This window comes from Gymnoscopelus microlampas (genome assembly GCF_963454915.1).
Source record: "Gymnoscopelus microlampas genome assembly, chromosome: 19".
Classification (NCBI taxonomy): domain Eukaryota; kingdom Metazoa; phylum Chordata; class Actinopteri; order Myctophiformes; family Myctophidae; genus Gymnoscopelus; species Gymnoscopelus microlampas.
Genome location: NC_139956.1, coordinates 46,215,282 through 46,232,821, shown reverse-complemented (window position 1 = coordinate 46,232,821; position 17,540 = coordinate 46,215,282). Strand labels below are relative to the sequence as shown.

At 40.9% G+C, this 17,540-nt stretch overlaps 2 protein-coding genes across 2 annotated transcripts; both read left to right on the top strand.

Moving 5' to 3' along the window:
• Window positions 1-653: 653 nt before the first annotated feature.
• Window positions 654-5,597, top strand: LOC311034549 (uncharacterized protein; the record flags this gene model as incomplete). The annotated part of the gene is made up of 11 exons (XM_084042429.1): window positions 654-675; window positions 2,140-2,314; window positions 2,788-2,842; window positions 2,994-3,124; window positions 3,373-3,548; window positions 3,894-4,168; window positions 4,344-4,409; window positions 4,693-4,778; window positions 4,879-4,983; window positions 5,079-5,284; window positions 5,473-5,597. 11 exons carry the CDS (start codon window positions 654-656, stop codon window positions 5,595-5,597), a joined length of 1,422 nt encoding a protein of 473 aa, XP_083898555.1.
• A 6,932-nt stretch (window positions 5,598-12,529) lies between these two features.
• LOC311034673 (uncharacterized protein) lies at window positions 12,530-13,481 on the top strand. Its single transcript, XM_084042609.1, has 3 exons — window positions 12,530-12,629; window positions 12,772-13,045; window positions 13,252-13,481. The coding sequence occupies exons 1-3, from the start codon at window positions 12,565-12,567 to the stop codon at window positions 13,450-13,452; spliced, it is 540 nt and encodes a 179-aa protein (XP_083898735.1). The 5' UTR covers window positions 12,530-12,564; the 3' UTR covers window positions 13,453-13,481.
• Window positions 13,482-17,540: the final 4,059 nt, after the last annotated feature.

The following is a 17,540-nucleotide window of genomic DNA, read 5'->3' as shown; positions in this document are numbered from 1 at the left end:
TCACGTGAACTTGCTTACGGCAATGAAAGTATTCCATAAGTATTGGGCTGGGCGGACAAGTTCGCCTCGCAAAAACAAATGACGAAATGGAAAAAAACTCGCCCCAAAACACACTCGCCCCCCATTCTATTTACTGCCGGTTTGCCTGTAATACCGCCGGATTTGCCCCGGGGCGACTATGTTTTGGGGCGAGCGTTTTGGTATTCCCCCGTTGTTGCGCCACGATAAACAAGGAAGTGTAGTGGATCAAATAGAATGACTTTTCGGTTATTGCATCGTCTATTTCTCACTTCAAATGTTTTCAAAAACATTCTTGAGAGCAACGTTTAGTTGTAAATGACATTGGTTGTTTGTTTACATGGCTGTCATGTTGGATAAAGCATAAAATCAAGCAGCGCCCAGGTTGATATGAGCAGGTGTTCTGAGTCTCTGATTAGACAGCGGTCCGTTATTGAGCTCATCGGTCATTATCCAGAAATAATGACCGATGACTGACCAATCAGAATCGAGCATTCAACCAAGCCGTGTAATAAAAATATATAAGGCGCTTACCCGGTCCCCCTAAATGTTAATAAGCCGTCCGGAGTCTCTGTGCAATGTATTAGACCGTAAGTATCAATAAAGAAGTGTTTTAATCCCGTCTGTGGACGATTATGTTGGAAGTTCCCAATGGCGGTAGTGACGGGGCGCATCAAGTCAAAGTCGGAATTACACTCAATGCAAAAGGGAATAAACGAGGGGGAATGGCGTTCGGCCACAGACGGGATTAAAACACTTCTTTATTGAAAAATATGCACTAATACATTGCACAAAGACTCCGGACTGCTAGTTAACATGTGGGGCAACCGGTATGGAGTTACATTTGTGTCTTTATTAACCAAACAAAATAAAAACATTAGAGAGAGAAAAAATATAAACAGAGCAAAGAATAGTTTTGAATGAAAACAAAATAAAACAGCAAGCAAAGAATTATAATTAGTAAGCAAAGGAAATTATATAAACAGAACAAAAACATTTTTTTCATTAAAACAAATTAAAAACGCAATCAAAAAAATTATTTGCAAGCAAAAAAATATAAGACTTGAAAGAAAAGAAAAAATAATTGAGAACAAAACTTAAAAAATTCAAGAGTAAAAAAATAAGGAAAACTGTTTAAACTACATAAAACAAAATACTTAGTAAAATGTTTGGGTAATAAAATGTGTTAATGTTTTTAATGTTTTTTTTCCTTGTTTGCCAATGAAAGTTTTTTTTTTCTGATTGCAAAACGTCTTCTCTCTCAAAACCTAAGTCTTTGGTCTCGATTTTTTTTTTCTCTCTCTCGGTTTTTTTTTGTGTGAGGGGTTGAAGTTCAGAAGGCGTGTCCTACGCTGAAAAGATGTAAGCCACCTCTCCATTGGCCAACGTCTTAAACCCTCCCTTTCCACCGGAACACGCAAGGACTCAAGCCGGCGCGCGCGAACTGGTTCTTTAATATAACTTTAATATATTTACAGAATTCTTGTTCTGGAAACCCAAATTAGTATGAAACTTAAGCAGCCAGAATATGTCTGAGCCTAGCTCACTCTTATTTCCTATCACGGAACCTTCTACTGCAGGGGTCTTCAACAGGGGGTCCGGGACCCCTAGGGGGTCCTCAGAGTTACTACAGGGGTCCACCAAATCTTTCTGTGATATGATTTTTTTTTTTTTTACATTAACCACTTGAACCCCAGCATCCCTTTTCTGAGGAGAACTTTAGCCAAAAATAGCAGATCTACAAGCTCACAACGCAGCTTGTAGATCGGCTATTTTTTGGCAAAGAGGCTATAGGTGTAGAGGGAAAAAAGAGCAGACCACGTAAACAAATAAGTTGAATCTGAAACACTTTTATACAATATAGAGTAGGGGGTCCTTGCTTCATCTGTCTCTCAGCTAGGGGGTCCTTGGCCTGAAAACGTTGAAGACCCCTGTTCTACTGTACATGGTACTGTTTTAATAACCAGAGTACCCTAAGCGTTTGTAGCCTACTAACAGTCTAATAAATACATTTAAACATCATACAGATGCACATTCTGGCTCCTACAGCCTGTAGCCATGGCCCATGTCTTGTGGCTTTTTACACCTAATGACACTAACTTCTCCTGTTCTCCCTGACAGAATGCAGAACCAACCAGGCCGACCTCAGGCCCAGTCAGGCCCACCTCAGGCACAGCCAGGCCGACCTCAGGCCCAGCCAGGCCCACCTCAGGCCCAGCCAGGCCCACCTCAGGCCCAGCCAGGCCGAACTCAGGCCCAGCCAGGCCCACCTCAGGCCCAGCCAGGCAGACCTCAGGCAAGGATACTTTGCTCATTCATATACATTTGCTCACCATGTGGTCATTGTGAGACAACAGCCAAACTATAACCTTGCGTGTGGCTGGAATCAAATGTTAGTGGGTCTTATGTTCTGTGTTTTGTGCTCTCATATTAACAATATTCTAATTAACCGTAACTCCTCAACTGTCATTCCAGCATGATGAGCGATCAGCCACTGTTCACCACCTCATGTCCATGCTCCACAGAGATGAGCCTATAATGCACAGGTAAAAGCCTATAAGCCAGTACTGAGATGCACAGGTAAAAAAAAATGTTGTTGTAGACTTGCACTATGTTGTTGTATATATGTATTGTGATTCAAGGCGCTTGCTATGAATTGTATTTAGTGGCTTAATCATTCTTAATAGCACCAGTGCTATCATACAGCAGTGTTTATCAGTGTGGGGACCAGGGGTCCTTGACATTAACGTGTCCTTGTCACCCTTGCAGAATGCTAAACCAGCCATACCGACCTCAGGCCCAGCCAGGCCAACCACAGGACCAGGTAAGGATACTTTGCTCATTCATATACATTTGCTCACCATGTTGTCATAGTGGGAAAATGGGGACAAAATATAAACTTGTTTTCCAATGTTGTCCTGCGTGTGATTGGAATCAATTGTTGGTTGCTGATAACTCCTTAACTGTCATTCCAGTATGACCAGCGTGCAGCCGCGGAAGCTGCTCAGACATGTCTGTTAGTGCTCAACAGAGCCATTCCCGAGGAGCCTAGACCGTTTCGGAGTGCTACAACTGCAATGCTTACGGTAGATGATGAGATGTACAGGTAAAAAAGCAAATTGTTTGTAGTATTACACAATGTTGTTGTACATATGTATTGTGATTCAAGGCACTTGCTAAGAATTGCATTTAATGGCTTTATTAATATTATCAGCAGTGTTTATCACTGTGGGGACCAGGGGTCCTTAAGGAAAATGACTTAATTTGCTCAAGTTTTTATTTATTATTTTTCCCCCAACTCTTTGGCTTAATAAAAATATGTTTAACATTGTTTTAAATTTGTAATTCTTATAGTGCCTTCCCTGGAACCTTTCTAAAAGGCCTTGCCAAAAACAAGGGTCCCGCTTGCCACGTTCCAGAAAAGAGGTCAAAGAAGTCATGGAAGCCATTCCAAGTGAACTTCCTGTTACTGGCCTCCAAACATGACACTACACCTTCACCCCGTGATGAGCTGGAGCTCATGCAGGCAGGCATGGGAAAGAGGACATTGGCCATTACACACGACTTCAGTCATTCAGAGGTGCAATGTTTAATTTGAAATGCATATTTTGTTCCCAAGTGTATTGATTGTGTGGCAACAAAGCTATACTGTCTAAATACAAGCAGTTGACGTTTTTCTTTTCCCTCATCAGTTATCCAGTTTATTAAGGACAGCATTTCCAAAGATGAACAACCTGCAGGACAGATGGCTTCTGTACAAAGCATCAGGTGCACTTTTTAAGTTGTCACTAGACGTATTCCAACAAATAATTCATCGATACAAAATAATGCACTATATACTGCATCATTTCAGTTGTGCTACATGCTTTTCAAAGGTGGAAATGGGAGGAGGAAAATGTCACGAGTCGTGTTGGACGCAAGGGGATACTCTGGTTCTGCCGTCAGAAGTGCCTCCGGAGGTGGAGGAAAACAAACTCTCTACATAGTGCCCCTCCAAGATGAGCTGGACCTAACTCCGCTGCCAGCAGATGCTCCAGACTTCGCACTGATGCCAAAAGTGGCATGCAAACGTTGCATGGCCTTAATGCCACTACAGATGTTGGCACTGCACATTGATCAGTGCGGAAACTCATCCGGCTCAGAAAACGAGGTAATAATGTTTTCTACTTTGCCTCTTATTAGGCATGTGAAATCAAAGCTGTAAAAAGTTCACCTTCCAGTTGTAACTTGAGATTGTCCTTTTCTGATTAACTCCAACCTCAGCATATCTACCGGGTCATGTTTTACTCATCTGCTAACTTAACATGTTTTACTCCTCTGCTCAGGCTGTAGATGTGGTGTTGCTGGAAGAGGAAGAACCAGAGTCCAGAGGTCAAAATTGCTTTCAGCAGGTGGGTCAAATGATGATGGGCATCTAGGTGGCGCATGGTTGTCTACTTTCCCATTTTAAATGGAGAGCAATATAACATTCATATTAAGTTTTAGGTCTTAGTTGCAATTCAAAATGCCTCAATGATGTTTATACCTTAATCTGCTTATTGGTGCTTATGTATGTTAAAATGCACTTATTTATGTAGACATTTTGGGGCTCAGGTGAGTGGGTGAGAGCTTTTTTTGGATAAATGTGCTCCTCACAATTCTGATTGTCAATGTTTTCCATGTGCCTGCATCTAGATGGATGGGGTCCAAAGTCCAGAGGGTTGTACCAGAGGGTTACCTGTGTTGGACAATATGGAACATGAGAGCTTCTGTGGTGAAAGGTGATTGTTTGATTTGTCACAGGTCTGATATGAGGTAGTAGATGGTAATCTGTGTATATTTATTGACATGACAAGTGTAAATGTGTTTTCTTTACATTAGTATGGGAAAGGACTTCTGCCAGCTTGACACGGCATGCTCCGATCGGGAAGATCTCTCACAGTTTGACCATGACAGCATCCGCTCTAATCTGGATCATATATCATGGTAAGCATTTGGCACATGGTAAGCAATTGTAACATTTCAATACTTTTTGAAAGGGCCATGCATTCTATTCATTTGAATGGTTTTAAACTTAACAGCGAGGAGGACGTCATTCGATTTTTGGCGGCACAGATAGACAGGACCAAGACCTTCAACATTCTTGTGTCCAGAGATGGCATGGTTGAGAGGGGTCTGAAACTGTGGAACCGCCGGAAGAACAATGGTGGCCCACAGAACCCACTGCGAGTGTCCTTCCTGGGAGAAAAGGGAGTCGATACTGGAGCACCGAAGGAGTTCCTGTCCAGTGAGTTGTATTCATATGTGGCATTAGGGTACATTATGTTGTAGAAGAGTTTAAATCAATTATTTTAATTGCTATGCCATTTGGAAAACATCTGGAACAATATGCTTTTCCCCCCCTAGGATAGAATAACTGCATGTTTTTTCCTTTTAGCTAGACTAATGTTCTGTTTTGTCTGTTTTTGCCTGTAGCAATGATTGCTACGATCGAGAAGCGGCTGTTCGAAGGGGAAAGGGAGAAGGGAAAAATGCCAAAGTACTCTACAAATGATGCCAACAATGACCTCTTCAAGTATGTTCTTCATTCTAGCTCCTAACCACTTGAAAGTTAGCATAACTATAGGCTTTGTTTGTGCATATCTGCGTTCCATGACTACAGTTTGACAGGTGCTCTACTAGCTCAGTGGTATACATTTTGGTACACATGCAGGGGACACAGATTTGAATCCTGCCTACTATGAGCTTTATTTGCAGCTTTACATTTGTACATATTGTAAAGTGTGTGTGTGTGTGTGTGTGTGTGTGTGTGTGTGTGTGTGTGTGTGTGTGTGTGTGTGTGTGTGTGTGTGTGTGTGTGTGTGAAAGTTGATAAATTCTTCTTGCTGTCAGTCATGTTAGATCAGTACTTAAAACTGTCTTCATTTGTGTTTCATCCAGAACTGCAGGTGAAATTTTTGCAGTAAGCCTTGCCCAAGGAGGACCAGCACCACGGTTCCTGCAGGAGTGGTGCTACGATTACCTCGTCACTGGCGTTGTGGACAAAACTGATGTTATGCATTACCCCTTGATCAAAGAGGTATGTTTGGTGAACTGCTTCAGGTTATCTAAATGTTTCTTTATTTGCATAGAAAGTAATCTGACCCCAAGTTTTGAACAGCAGTTTTACGCCATACCTTAATATGACTGTAGGTTCCCTAATGACAATTCATCTAGAAGTTTGGTTCTTGCATTAACTTAATTAGTTTTGGAGAGGCAAGTCGCTTAACAGGAATTAACTGTAAATTATTGATTAATCTGTGAGATGGGTGAATATGTACAGTATGATGCTGTAGACGCATAACTCAAAAGTTGTGAGCTTAATCCTTGTTGCTTGTAAATAATTTCAGATTGAAGATGCATCTGACCCGTCTCCCCTCGCTGAAAGAATGGCAGACTGTGGCTACACTGGTAGAGTCGACGCGGACCGTAAAGAAATCATAAGGTTTGTTTTGCATTTTGATGTCTTTACTGTCTTCACTAGTATGGAGAAATATTATACTATTGCATATGTACAGGTAGATTTTATTTTTCAATTATGAACTGAAGACTTTAAAGTTAATGTACTGCTTTGAAGGGGTCTTTACACTCGAGTGTTATAGCTAATTGTACAGTTTACATTGTGTTTTGACATTGCTGTTATCCTCTTCCTTCTAGGGCTATTGTTTTGCACATCACCATCCACTGCACAGCAATGCTGCAACAGCTGCGGGAAGGCCTTGAGGTTTACGACCTCATCAAGGTCATGCAAAAAAAGCCAGTGGAGTGTCGCGGTCTCTTCGTTGTTGGGGAAGCTGACTGAAGAATGCTGTTCATGTGCTTGTCAAGTTGTAAATCTGTAATCTAATTGCACATGTTTTGCACCATTTCTTAAGGGCACTTTATCTGTGGGCAGTCTAACTGTTCAACCAATATTTACTGGACTTCGTTTTATTTATTTCCTACAGTTGGCGTGTCACTGAAGTAGTTTAATTTCATGTGAGATCAAATTATCTGGATCAAATGGGTAGTAGTCTAGTGCACATCAATCTCTTGACAGTTGCTGACCAACAAAGTAGAGCCTCGCTGTATAATTTCTAGTCTAGATTGATCTTTTATTTAAGCAGAGTAATGTTTTGGGGCACATTACTCTGCTTATTTACGTAAAATTACTCTATGGTAGCATACAGTGTGCAGCTCTCCTCCTACAGCTGCTGTACTTAAAGCAAATGTCTGTCTACTGTAGAAATGTCTTGTTCATGGACTTGCAAACGCTGTATGCCGTAAACTAAATGCAATGCTTTGATAAGTGTTGAATAAACAATTGCACTAAACTGAAGGAATTGTCTTATCTGTTTTACTTATTACTGCAGCTGATGCATATTATGTCAGTTTTAGCATAAACATTTATGGTCGTTGTGTATAATGTTGGTTGAATGTGAAGAAATATGGATACTAAGACTTGCATTTGTTAGGATATGAAGTAATTGGTTAAACACTTGTACAGTATGTACTGTAGCTGAATACAATATTTCTGCTGAAATTAGGCCTATGGAAATATATTTGTCCCAGGGCATGTCCAAGGATTTAGCCAGGGTGCACAAGCTGGAGAGCCTCACATCTACATCAACGTGCAACAGACTTCATTCAGCTTTACAGCATTTGCATAACCTATTGTGCAGCCAAAGAAGGAAAAGTTTTAGGTTTAGCAGACTCCTGAGCGATTTACAGTAAACGCATCAAATGCATAAATGGTCATCTAGGATCATGGGTAAACTAAAAGCTATCAGTCTATACAGTGTAAATGTGGGAAAGGGACTGTGCAGCATGTGATGGAGTGCTCCAAATATACAATGGAGAGGAATGTCCTGTTCTCTACACAGTGCTAGATGCTGGGGTGCCCTGCAATCTTCTCACACCTGTGGAATATCAAAGTGCAGTGGGGAATGCATAATTATAATATGTTGTGAAAGCTGTGATGGATTTTCTCTCTGACACGAGGAGAGTCATCAAAAAGGTCAACCAAATAACACGTTTTTTGTATACTGTAGGATTTCCTCTAGTCAGTAAGAATACCTTGAGGATTCTTACAGGGGCCCTCATCCAAGGTCATTTCGACTATGCATGCCCCTCATGGTCCCACAACACCACTCAGGCCTTAAAAACAAGACTCCAGACATCCCAAAACAAACTAGTAAGGCTACTTCTTGGCCTTAAACATACAACTCATCTAACCCCTGCTCACTTTGCTAGGGTCGGATGGCTCAGGGTTGAGGACAGAGTACGGCAACTTGCAATGGGCCTGGTCTACAACAGTGGTTCTCAAACTTTTTCATGTCAAGGACCCCCAAATTGACACTTATTAGCCTGCGGACCCCCATTTGAAAAATATATGCCAGGGACCCCCATAAGAGAAGATTTTTTACGGCTCTAGCAGTGATTCTCAACCATTTTAATTTCAAGGACCCCCCAGTTTAACATGCATTAGGCTACGGACCCCATTTAATGAAATCTCTATCTCTGGGACCCCAATTCATATTGTAAAATCAATGTTAATTTAACTCTGAGAGCGTACAAATGGAACCAAATGGACCCATCGGGTCCATTTGGTTCCATTTGTACGCTCTCAGAGTTACAGACCCATAAGGGTCCATTTGGTTCCTATCCATCATTTAGCTGGGGACCCCCTGGAACCCCCTCAAGTACCCCTGGGGGTCCCCGGACCCCACTTTGAGAACCAATGGTCTACAAGATACACCACAACATTGGGATACCCATGTACCTGTCAAAGTATAAACGTAAATGTAAGTCCACAATCACAACACCAAAGGCAGCTCCACTGATCATGTCCAGATTTGGCAGAAACAAGGAATTGAACTCATTCTCCTGCTATGCAACAAAAATGTGAAATGCCCTTTTTATTATACATCTCCATGATTTGAGTATGTGGGGATCTCATTTGAAACAAGCCTTTTATGGGCGATTCATTTTAGTTGACCTTGTATTGTAAACTGTACTTCCATGTCTTCTAAATAAAGATTTCAATCAATCAATCAATCAATTGAATGGCTGTGTGCAAATGCAGATCAATTGCTCCAGCCACTGAGGAGAACCGGGCAGAACCGATTTTGGGCAGACAGACAGACAGACAGACAGACAGACAGACAGACAGACAGACAGACAGACAGAGCTACAGAGGCACAGAAATTTGTGGAATTATAGTTAAGTTAAAATGTGCAGTACCCAACACAAACAATGGGAGGCAGTACTAGGCTGACGGGCGTCTAGTGTGCCGAAATTACAAAAGAAAGAAGTAGATGAAGTCAACCAAAGATAGTAAACAAGTATCAAACATAAACAGATCGTGAGAGGCTGCCAGAAAATCTATGTGTAAGTATTGTTAACTCCCATATAGTAATAGCATGCATGTTATGTTTTATTTGCTTCACTTTGATTAACGTGATGGAAATAGCCTACATTATTTTTGCTGCTAGCCACACAGGCGTTCTACAGTGAGGTAGGCCTACATTTCCAGCCAGTTAATAAATTAAGCGTAATAAATTATAATGCTCTATTTGTGGTGTGGTGCTGACATTATTTTGTCATCCTTTGTTGCAACTACTACTAGGCTACTTAGTCAATTAAAAGTGCACCTGTCCACATGCACATGTCCACTGGCCCTCCTAGTAAAGTCTAAGCTTAACACCATAAATGACCAACTGTTCATATATGTTTTATTGCTACCAGTGTTGATGATGTATTTATATTATTGTATGTCTTTAAATGTGTCAATGCATTGAATACACAGGACCACAATAGAAACAAGGCCAAGACAAGTTTTTACTTCAATATTAAATCAATCAATGAAAGGATCACTTCACCCATTTTCAACTTATCTTCATATAATTGGTCCTCACTCATGTTCATTATAAGATTACACCTTTTATGACTACTCACTGTCACAGAGGAGTTCATAAACCTGCCTACCAGTGACATAATCAGTATGCAAGTTTGGTTTGGTTTGGTTTGGTTTTTGTTATTAATGCAAGAGCAATGTCTTATATTTCTATGCTCTTGCATTAATACATAATGACATAATATTGACCATACCCGCCTAATGATTTAAAATGGGTATTATGGCCTTTTCCACTCAATAACAATACTTCCCCTTGTCTTCCTGGCAGAATGCAGAACCAACCAGGCAGGTTACAGTTCCAGGTAAGGTTTTTTCCCCAGAAAGTAAATGAGTAAGTAGTAACTTGTTTTCCAGTATCGTCCTTCAATAGCCAATTGTTAGTGAGTGACCTTTATGCTGTGCTCTGTATGATCAGTGTACAATATGATGTTTGTGACACACTATCTTTGTTACTTTTATGTTAACTTCTTTAAATTTCGTATTTTACCTTGTTTCAGGAACCCATGGGACGGCAGCTCTTGCAGAGAGTCAGGGATAGACTTGCCTCAGTGATTAACAGACAGCCCATTGACTTTGAATACCTACACTTTGTTTGCTCTCAAGAGTTGCAGTTTGTTCGAGCTGGGGCAGCTTATATTGACTTTCCTGAGTGTATAGTAGATAGTCTACAACAGCTGTCTGAAGTTGTCAGCACTTATCTATCACAGAGTAATGACCCTCCACTATTTGATGATGTAGCTGTTATTGAATATAGTGGAAGTGTAGGGCGACCCAAGCTTAACATAGAAATCCAAACACTCCTGAATCTACTCAGTACTGGGTTACCAATGACTTCTTTGGCTGACCTCCATGGGATTTCAAGGTCAACTCTTTACAGACAGATGAAACATCATAACCTCTCTGTCAGAAAATGCTATTCAGACATACCAGATGATGTGCTAGATCAGAAAGTTAGGTCTATAAAGACAAGAATGCCCCATGCTGGCTACAGGCTAGTGAAAGGATCTCTGCAAGCTATGGGGCATCGGATTACATGGAGAAGAGTAAAGATGTCGTTGCAGCGTGTGGATGGTGCAGGAATAGTTGCCAGGATGATCCAGCTGTCTTGCATTGCTAGACGGGCATACTCTGTTCCCGCTCCCTTGTCTCTTGTCCACATCGACACAAACCACAAGTTAATAAGGTGCTATTTCCTCTACTGGACTACTTCTGCCCTTTGACTTTCATGTCACCCAAATGCAATATCAGTGCTGTCTAACAATTTACTTTTTGTTAGGTACAACATTGTGATTTTCGGAGCAATTGATGGATTTTCAAGGAAGGTGTGTTTAATTTTCACGTGTGCATGTGTGTGTTTGAAAGCTGGGGTTGTGGGGGTACTGCTGCAGCCCTACCTATTCTGTGCCCATATCTTTTATATGTTCACATTATAATCTTGTAAATATGAACTACAAGTGTCCCATTTCTTTACAGATCTTTTACATGGACACAGCTTTGAATAACAAAGCAGAGACGGCTTTTGGATTCTTTATGGATGGAGTTGAGAAACACGGATGGCCATCAAGGCAAGTGTATTAAACTATTTTTTAGAAGATGACAATGTCAACACACATTTTAGAAATGAAGTGAAAAACGAGAATCTCCACATCTGGGCATGTGACATGCCGATTGGTGTTGATATTGTGAAGCTCCACATCCTACCCGTCGTTTCCAAGGTTACACATGTAAATGTCTGTTCCAGGGCATATAGGGTCAAATGTGCGTGCCTGGCACAGACACACAGATACGCTGCATTTTCTTTATAGGTACATATACAAAATAAATATGTTAATCTTAATCCATGTTGCCAAGCGTTTGGGTGGCTGGTAGTGTATGTTTTACTCTGCTTCAATTGAATTATGTTTTGGGGCTTTCCTTCATTTCAAACCTTTATTTAAGCTCGAGAGGCACTGAGGTTATCCTCATTAACAGTGATGTAGACGCAATATAAACGACAACAACAGACAGGAAGGCAACATTGTTTAAAAACAGTTACAAACAGATACATAGTGGAGCATAATCAAAGATGAAACTGGGCAAAAGATGGCATTGAAAAGTTTGTAAAAGGGCATTCCAGGAGTTGGGGGCATTAAAAGAAAAAGATTTTCCCAACTCAGAATGAACCCTAGGAGCTAAGAGTAAATCAGAGTAAATCAGGTGCAGCTCCCATTTTGCCAAGGCAATATCTCAGTCAAATATGAGAGATGTTTACTACCTTCACTAATTTACAGTAACAGTCCTGGTCACTCTGTGATGTCAGATTATGACACCATATTGGGATTTGCAGATTTATCTATATTCGACCGACTTTCCCACTCGGCTCATCACAACGCACTTGTGACATGACTGATACGCATACGTTTCTAGTCAATCGGTCAGACAGGTCTTGAGATCTGTGTGGTACACAGGTGCAGACAGACACAAAAGCATCTAGTGATTCTGTGCATTTATAAATGGATTTTAGTGCCATAAAGAAAAATTAGTGATAATGGTGATGGCTTCCAACACAGTAAAATGCATCATTTTGTACATTGTCTTTGTCTTTCAGAGTACGAGGGGATCATGGTGTTGAAAATTTAGACATTGCTAGATGCATGTTCACTGTGCGAGGAACAGGTCGTGGCAGCTTTATTGCTGGAAAAAGCGTCCATAACCAGAGGTTGTACATGTTGTTTTTCTTCTAAAATATTAGAATGTATAACCTTTTGAGTCATCTATCTATCTTGATGGTTTTAATAGTGTTTTGAAAGACTTCACACTATATGGTCTAGTCTCATCTGTATTCCCTCCCTTGTTTTTAGAGTGGAGCGCCTATGGAGAGATGTTTGGAGTGTAACATGCGAATACTACAACGTGCTCCACAGTTTAGAGGAAGAGGGCTTTATTGACCTGTCCAATGCTGTCCACCTCTTCTGTGTGGGCTATGTCTTTATACCACGACTGCGATCGGATTTGCAGCATTTCACGGAGAGCTGGGATAATCACCCCTTGCGTACAGAGAGAAATCTGACGCCGAATCAGCTGTGGATGATTGGGATGCTGCAAGCACCTGTGTCAGAGCCAGACATAGCAGAGGTATGTATTAGGTCATACAAGACTAACCTGCAAAAATGGTCAGATGGGGAAAGAAACCCTTAAATGAAAACACTGCATCTTAATATAAACAAAACATGGCATGAAGACTGATCTCTGATCTGATGTTCAGTATGGGTGTGTTGAAGCTCATTTGACTTGCCAGTAATCAGTGTCTGATGTATGGATGCTTGTATTGGTCATTCCAGATCCAGCAAGCTGAGGAGCAACCATCTCGGGAAGAACAAAGTGACAACTCTGAGCATGGAGTTATTGTACCAGACATCCAATGCCCCCTGTCAGCCGAAAGACTTGCTGCACTACAGCACCATGTGAACCCCAACACTGAGTCCTCATCCTTTGGTCGGGACATCTACTTGTGTGCTCTTGGAATAGCTCTCAGACTTTAAAATCAAGAGGCCTATATACTGGCTGCCAGTGCCCCCTCTCCCCATTACTCTGGCCTGTATGGAAATATTTTGCTTAGGCAAGTCAAGTTTAGTTCTAGGCACAAGAAAGGTCGCAGTAACATGTACTTTAGCTGAGTACACTGTTTGACACTGCAGCTGTATTTACAGTATGTTCTTGTTATGCAGTAGCCTATAGGCTTAGTACTGAGGCTTTTTTATTGTGGTTTGGGCAGTGTACTGTGACTGTGAGGACATGACCCTACGTTTCCTCTTTTTTTTCCTTGGCTGCATAGTGCAGGATATTGTATGTAGGTGTATCATATAGTATACTGTTTGGTTATTACAGATGGTGCTTTTTGTGACATTATTGTACGACTACCCTTGCTGAATCTACTGTACCCTACAGTAGGGTACTTTTTTCTTACTCCTGTACCTGTAACCAAACTCCTGTGTTGCCTCTGGTAACTTATTTGCCCCCTGTGGGATAATAAAGGTATTGATCTATCTTATTTGTATAGCAAGTTTGTATTGATGTTCAAAATGCAAGTTTTTGGAAGTGTTGTGTGTACAATTTACTGATTATGGGATACTAGATTAGACCATTCTATTTACTTAAGAGCTGGAGAGACAGGGAGGCCCCTGTCATTGAACGAACACTATAGCCGACTGTATATCCTCGATTGCTATAGGAATGTAGAGTTTGAAACGGAACTTATTTTAATGAACCCATCTTTAATGATACTTGAATTATTTTACGAGCTTCACACAGTGTGGCCTGCTTGACTGGCAAGTCCAGACAATACACAAAAGATAAGGTTGTGCAAAAGAAACCCATTGTAAAAGGCCTGAACACTGCTTCACCATATTTCTGACTTTGGATGACAGAAATCTGATGTTTTTTAGACCAAGACAACTCCAGAAGCAACTAGGCATCTGATTATTTTATGGGGACCTGGAATTGACATTGTTACAGTACCGTACTCAAGTCTGTCAGAAGATGAATAACCTGAATGCTACAATATGTTTGTACCGGTAGCTTATTGCAGGGAAGGAGCTGTTTTATGGCCATTCACTGTTAAATGTCAGGTTAAGGAATTTGACTGGCAGCGTAGCAGCACCCCGAGCAGAGGGACCCACATACCATATACTGACCATTCATATTTTCAACTCCATATTTCTAAATGTGGGGCTGGTACTGGGACGGTAAAGCATGTGCCATCCTCCTGTAATTTAGATAGCATGTTATGTGTTATGTAGACAGTGCCAGGTTAATTTGCTGACCTGCCAATAGCATGTAGTTTCAATATACATATTATACTGTTAGACTGATAGTTCATATAACTAACTAATGCAGTTCTTAATATCCATCATTTAAATTCCAACATCATACACCGTCACAAGCTATTTGAGCATAAATGTTGTCTCTGCTGTCCGGCAGCAACCAGCTAACTCCAAAACACTCAGTTTTCAGGAAATGATTATTATTTTTTAATTAACCCATTTAGACCTGAGGCCGATTCTAAAAACGCCTTCTAAAACCTAACCATAGTTTTCTGAAAACGTTCAAATTCTTACTAAAAATAAAAAATGTTGTTACTATATTATAGCAACAACTAATGAGACACAGAGGTGGCATCCGGATTGAAAGGTATAACAACGTATAGGTAGCAACAGGTCTCAATGGGTTAAACAATACTGCCTCAAAGTTGGTATTGTGACTTTATATATTGTCAGTGTCATATTATCACCACTTTACTCAAATGCAGCTCAAGTGGAGTTAGGAGTTGTCAGTCATTGAGAACAACAGCTGACAATAGCTCGAATCGCTGCGGAGGGAGAGGTTCCAAATGAGGCTAAGCTGACAATGGATCTCCAAGCTCACAATGCAGCACATGTGAATTAATGCCCTGATGCTTCATGACACACATTATAGGCCTACATAAACAGGACTTTAAATATTACAATAACTTCTGCAAAGAGGGGTTCACAGAGTTGAGTTTCAGTAGAACAGAAATGCTGAACGTCACATTGCTCTCCTCAGAAAACACTTAGCGTAGAAATGGAATTGCTTGTTTTCATAACATTAACATCAGTGCTTAAGCTTGATAAACAGGTACAACTGCCATGCATCAGCTGCAGTAAAACAGATAAGACAACTCATTCAGTTCAGTGCAATTGTTTATCCAACAATTTCAATTATATTTTACAGTGACACTTGGTAACAGTAGAAAAACAGCAGCTGTACTGTAAGTACAAGTTTTCTAACATTTTGATCTAAGATAACACAACATATGCTACCATAGATTAAGCTTAGAACAGTATAAAAGCGGAACACAAAATACTTCGGTTAAAGTAGATAAATATTTGTTGAACAGTTCCACTGTCCACACATAAAGTGACCTTAAGGGGAATTCCACCCAACGGTTTTCTTACCTTTTCTATGATATCCTAAAATGAAGGTATAGTACAACAGGTCCACCACAGCTAAAAACACACGCCAATGGGCCTTGCGCTAGATCGCACATTTTGATAGTATGTTCTGTCACTATGAACATCAGATCTAAAAAAGCTATTAAAATAGCGATCTAGCGCAAGGCACATTGGCACCCGTTTTTAGCTGTGGCGGACCCGGGATGGAGTTTTTCAACTGTACCATTCATCCTAGACTATCACATCGTAGAAAAGGTAAGAAAACCGTTGGGCGGAATTCCCCTTTAAGAAATGGTGCAAACATTTGCCAAAGTTAAAGTGCAAACAGAATGTGCAATTTGAACATTGAACATTGCACATGATCGATTGCCCCCCCCCCCCCCCCCCCACGTTAAAGTGCCTTTAAAAGCCAGGTACAAAACATGTGCAATTTTAACATAGATATTAAACATATTCTCTTTCTCTTACACATGTTGGCTCATTGCTACAATTCTGGAAGTGCTGTAGTATTTTGTGCTGGCGTTAAACATTTCACTCCACGGGGAACACCGTCTACAGCACAGAGCTGTGTTACTGTGCAATACATCACTCTGCAGCCACACCATCGGTACCATCTACTTACTGTATATGTAAAGATTCAACTCCACCCTGCTGTCTCAGACACGGTCGTGCCCCCCCCCCCCCAGAAAAACACAATTTCACAGGCTACGCTCGGTCGAAGGTAGAACCATACTTCATGGCTGTAAGGAAGGTATTCTTAAATGACTCATAATCTTCCATATGGGTTGATGGAAGAGTTATGGTGTCAGTGCACGCACTAACAACTGGGAAACACACCGTGTGGTCTGGCATCTTCACAAGGCAGTCGTGGTCAAATTTTACAGTAATTTGGAAATCCTCCCTCTCCGACACTAGCATGTGTCTGTAACCTTGACCAGTCATCCACTGCATCACCATGGCCACAGATGGTATCTCTTGTCCAGCCCCTTGTTCAGCCCCTTGTTCAGCCCCATCTTCTGGTTGTGCATCTTAGAAAAGATAAGAGATCAGAATCAACAACTGTATTATGTGACTGACATCTGTCAGACATTCAGATAATGAAATGGTTTATGCTACAAGATACACATTGCTTGCCATGTACCAGTTTAGTTAGTAGCCACTAGAGCCAGGTTAAAGTTTGTTCCAATCTGGCTATATATGCATTATCAGTGTAGGCTCTCCTAAGCTATATCAAAATGTTGTAAGTTTTACCTACCCTCAAGCTCGTGCAAAAAGTCCTGGAAGTGATCCATGATCTTTGCCTCTTTCACATTGTTTGTGGAGCCTTTGGACTCATTTCTGGGACCAGGTGTGATGCCAGGTAATGGGCGTCCACCTAAGAACAAAAAAGGTATTACAGTTAAATGTGCACACACTGGTACTGCGTGGCAATTTCAATACTGCCTGTGCAGAGGGTATATTTCTATCCCCGCTCACTTTGATATAAATATTACCATTTTTAATTGTCATGAATGTACAATTAAATAAATTGCACTGTTTTATACACCTGAAAACCCCAATGGGTATGATAAATGAGAATACCACTGCGCACTTTAGGAAAGGTTATGGCATTAAAACCAACGAGAACATATCCACTTGAACATACCTTGTCATCTATC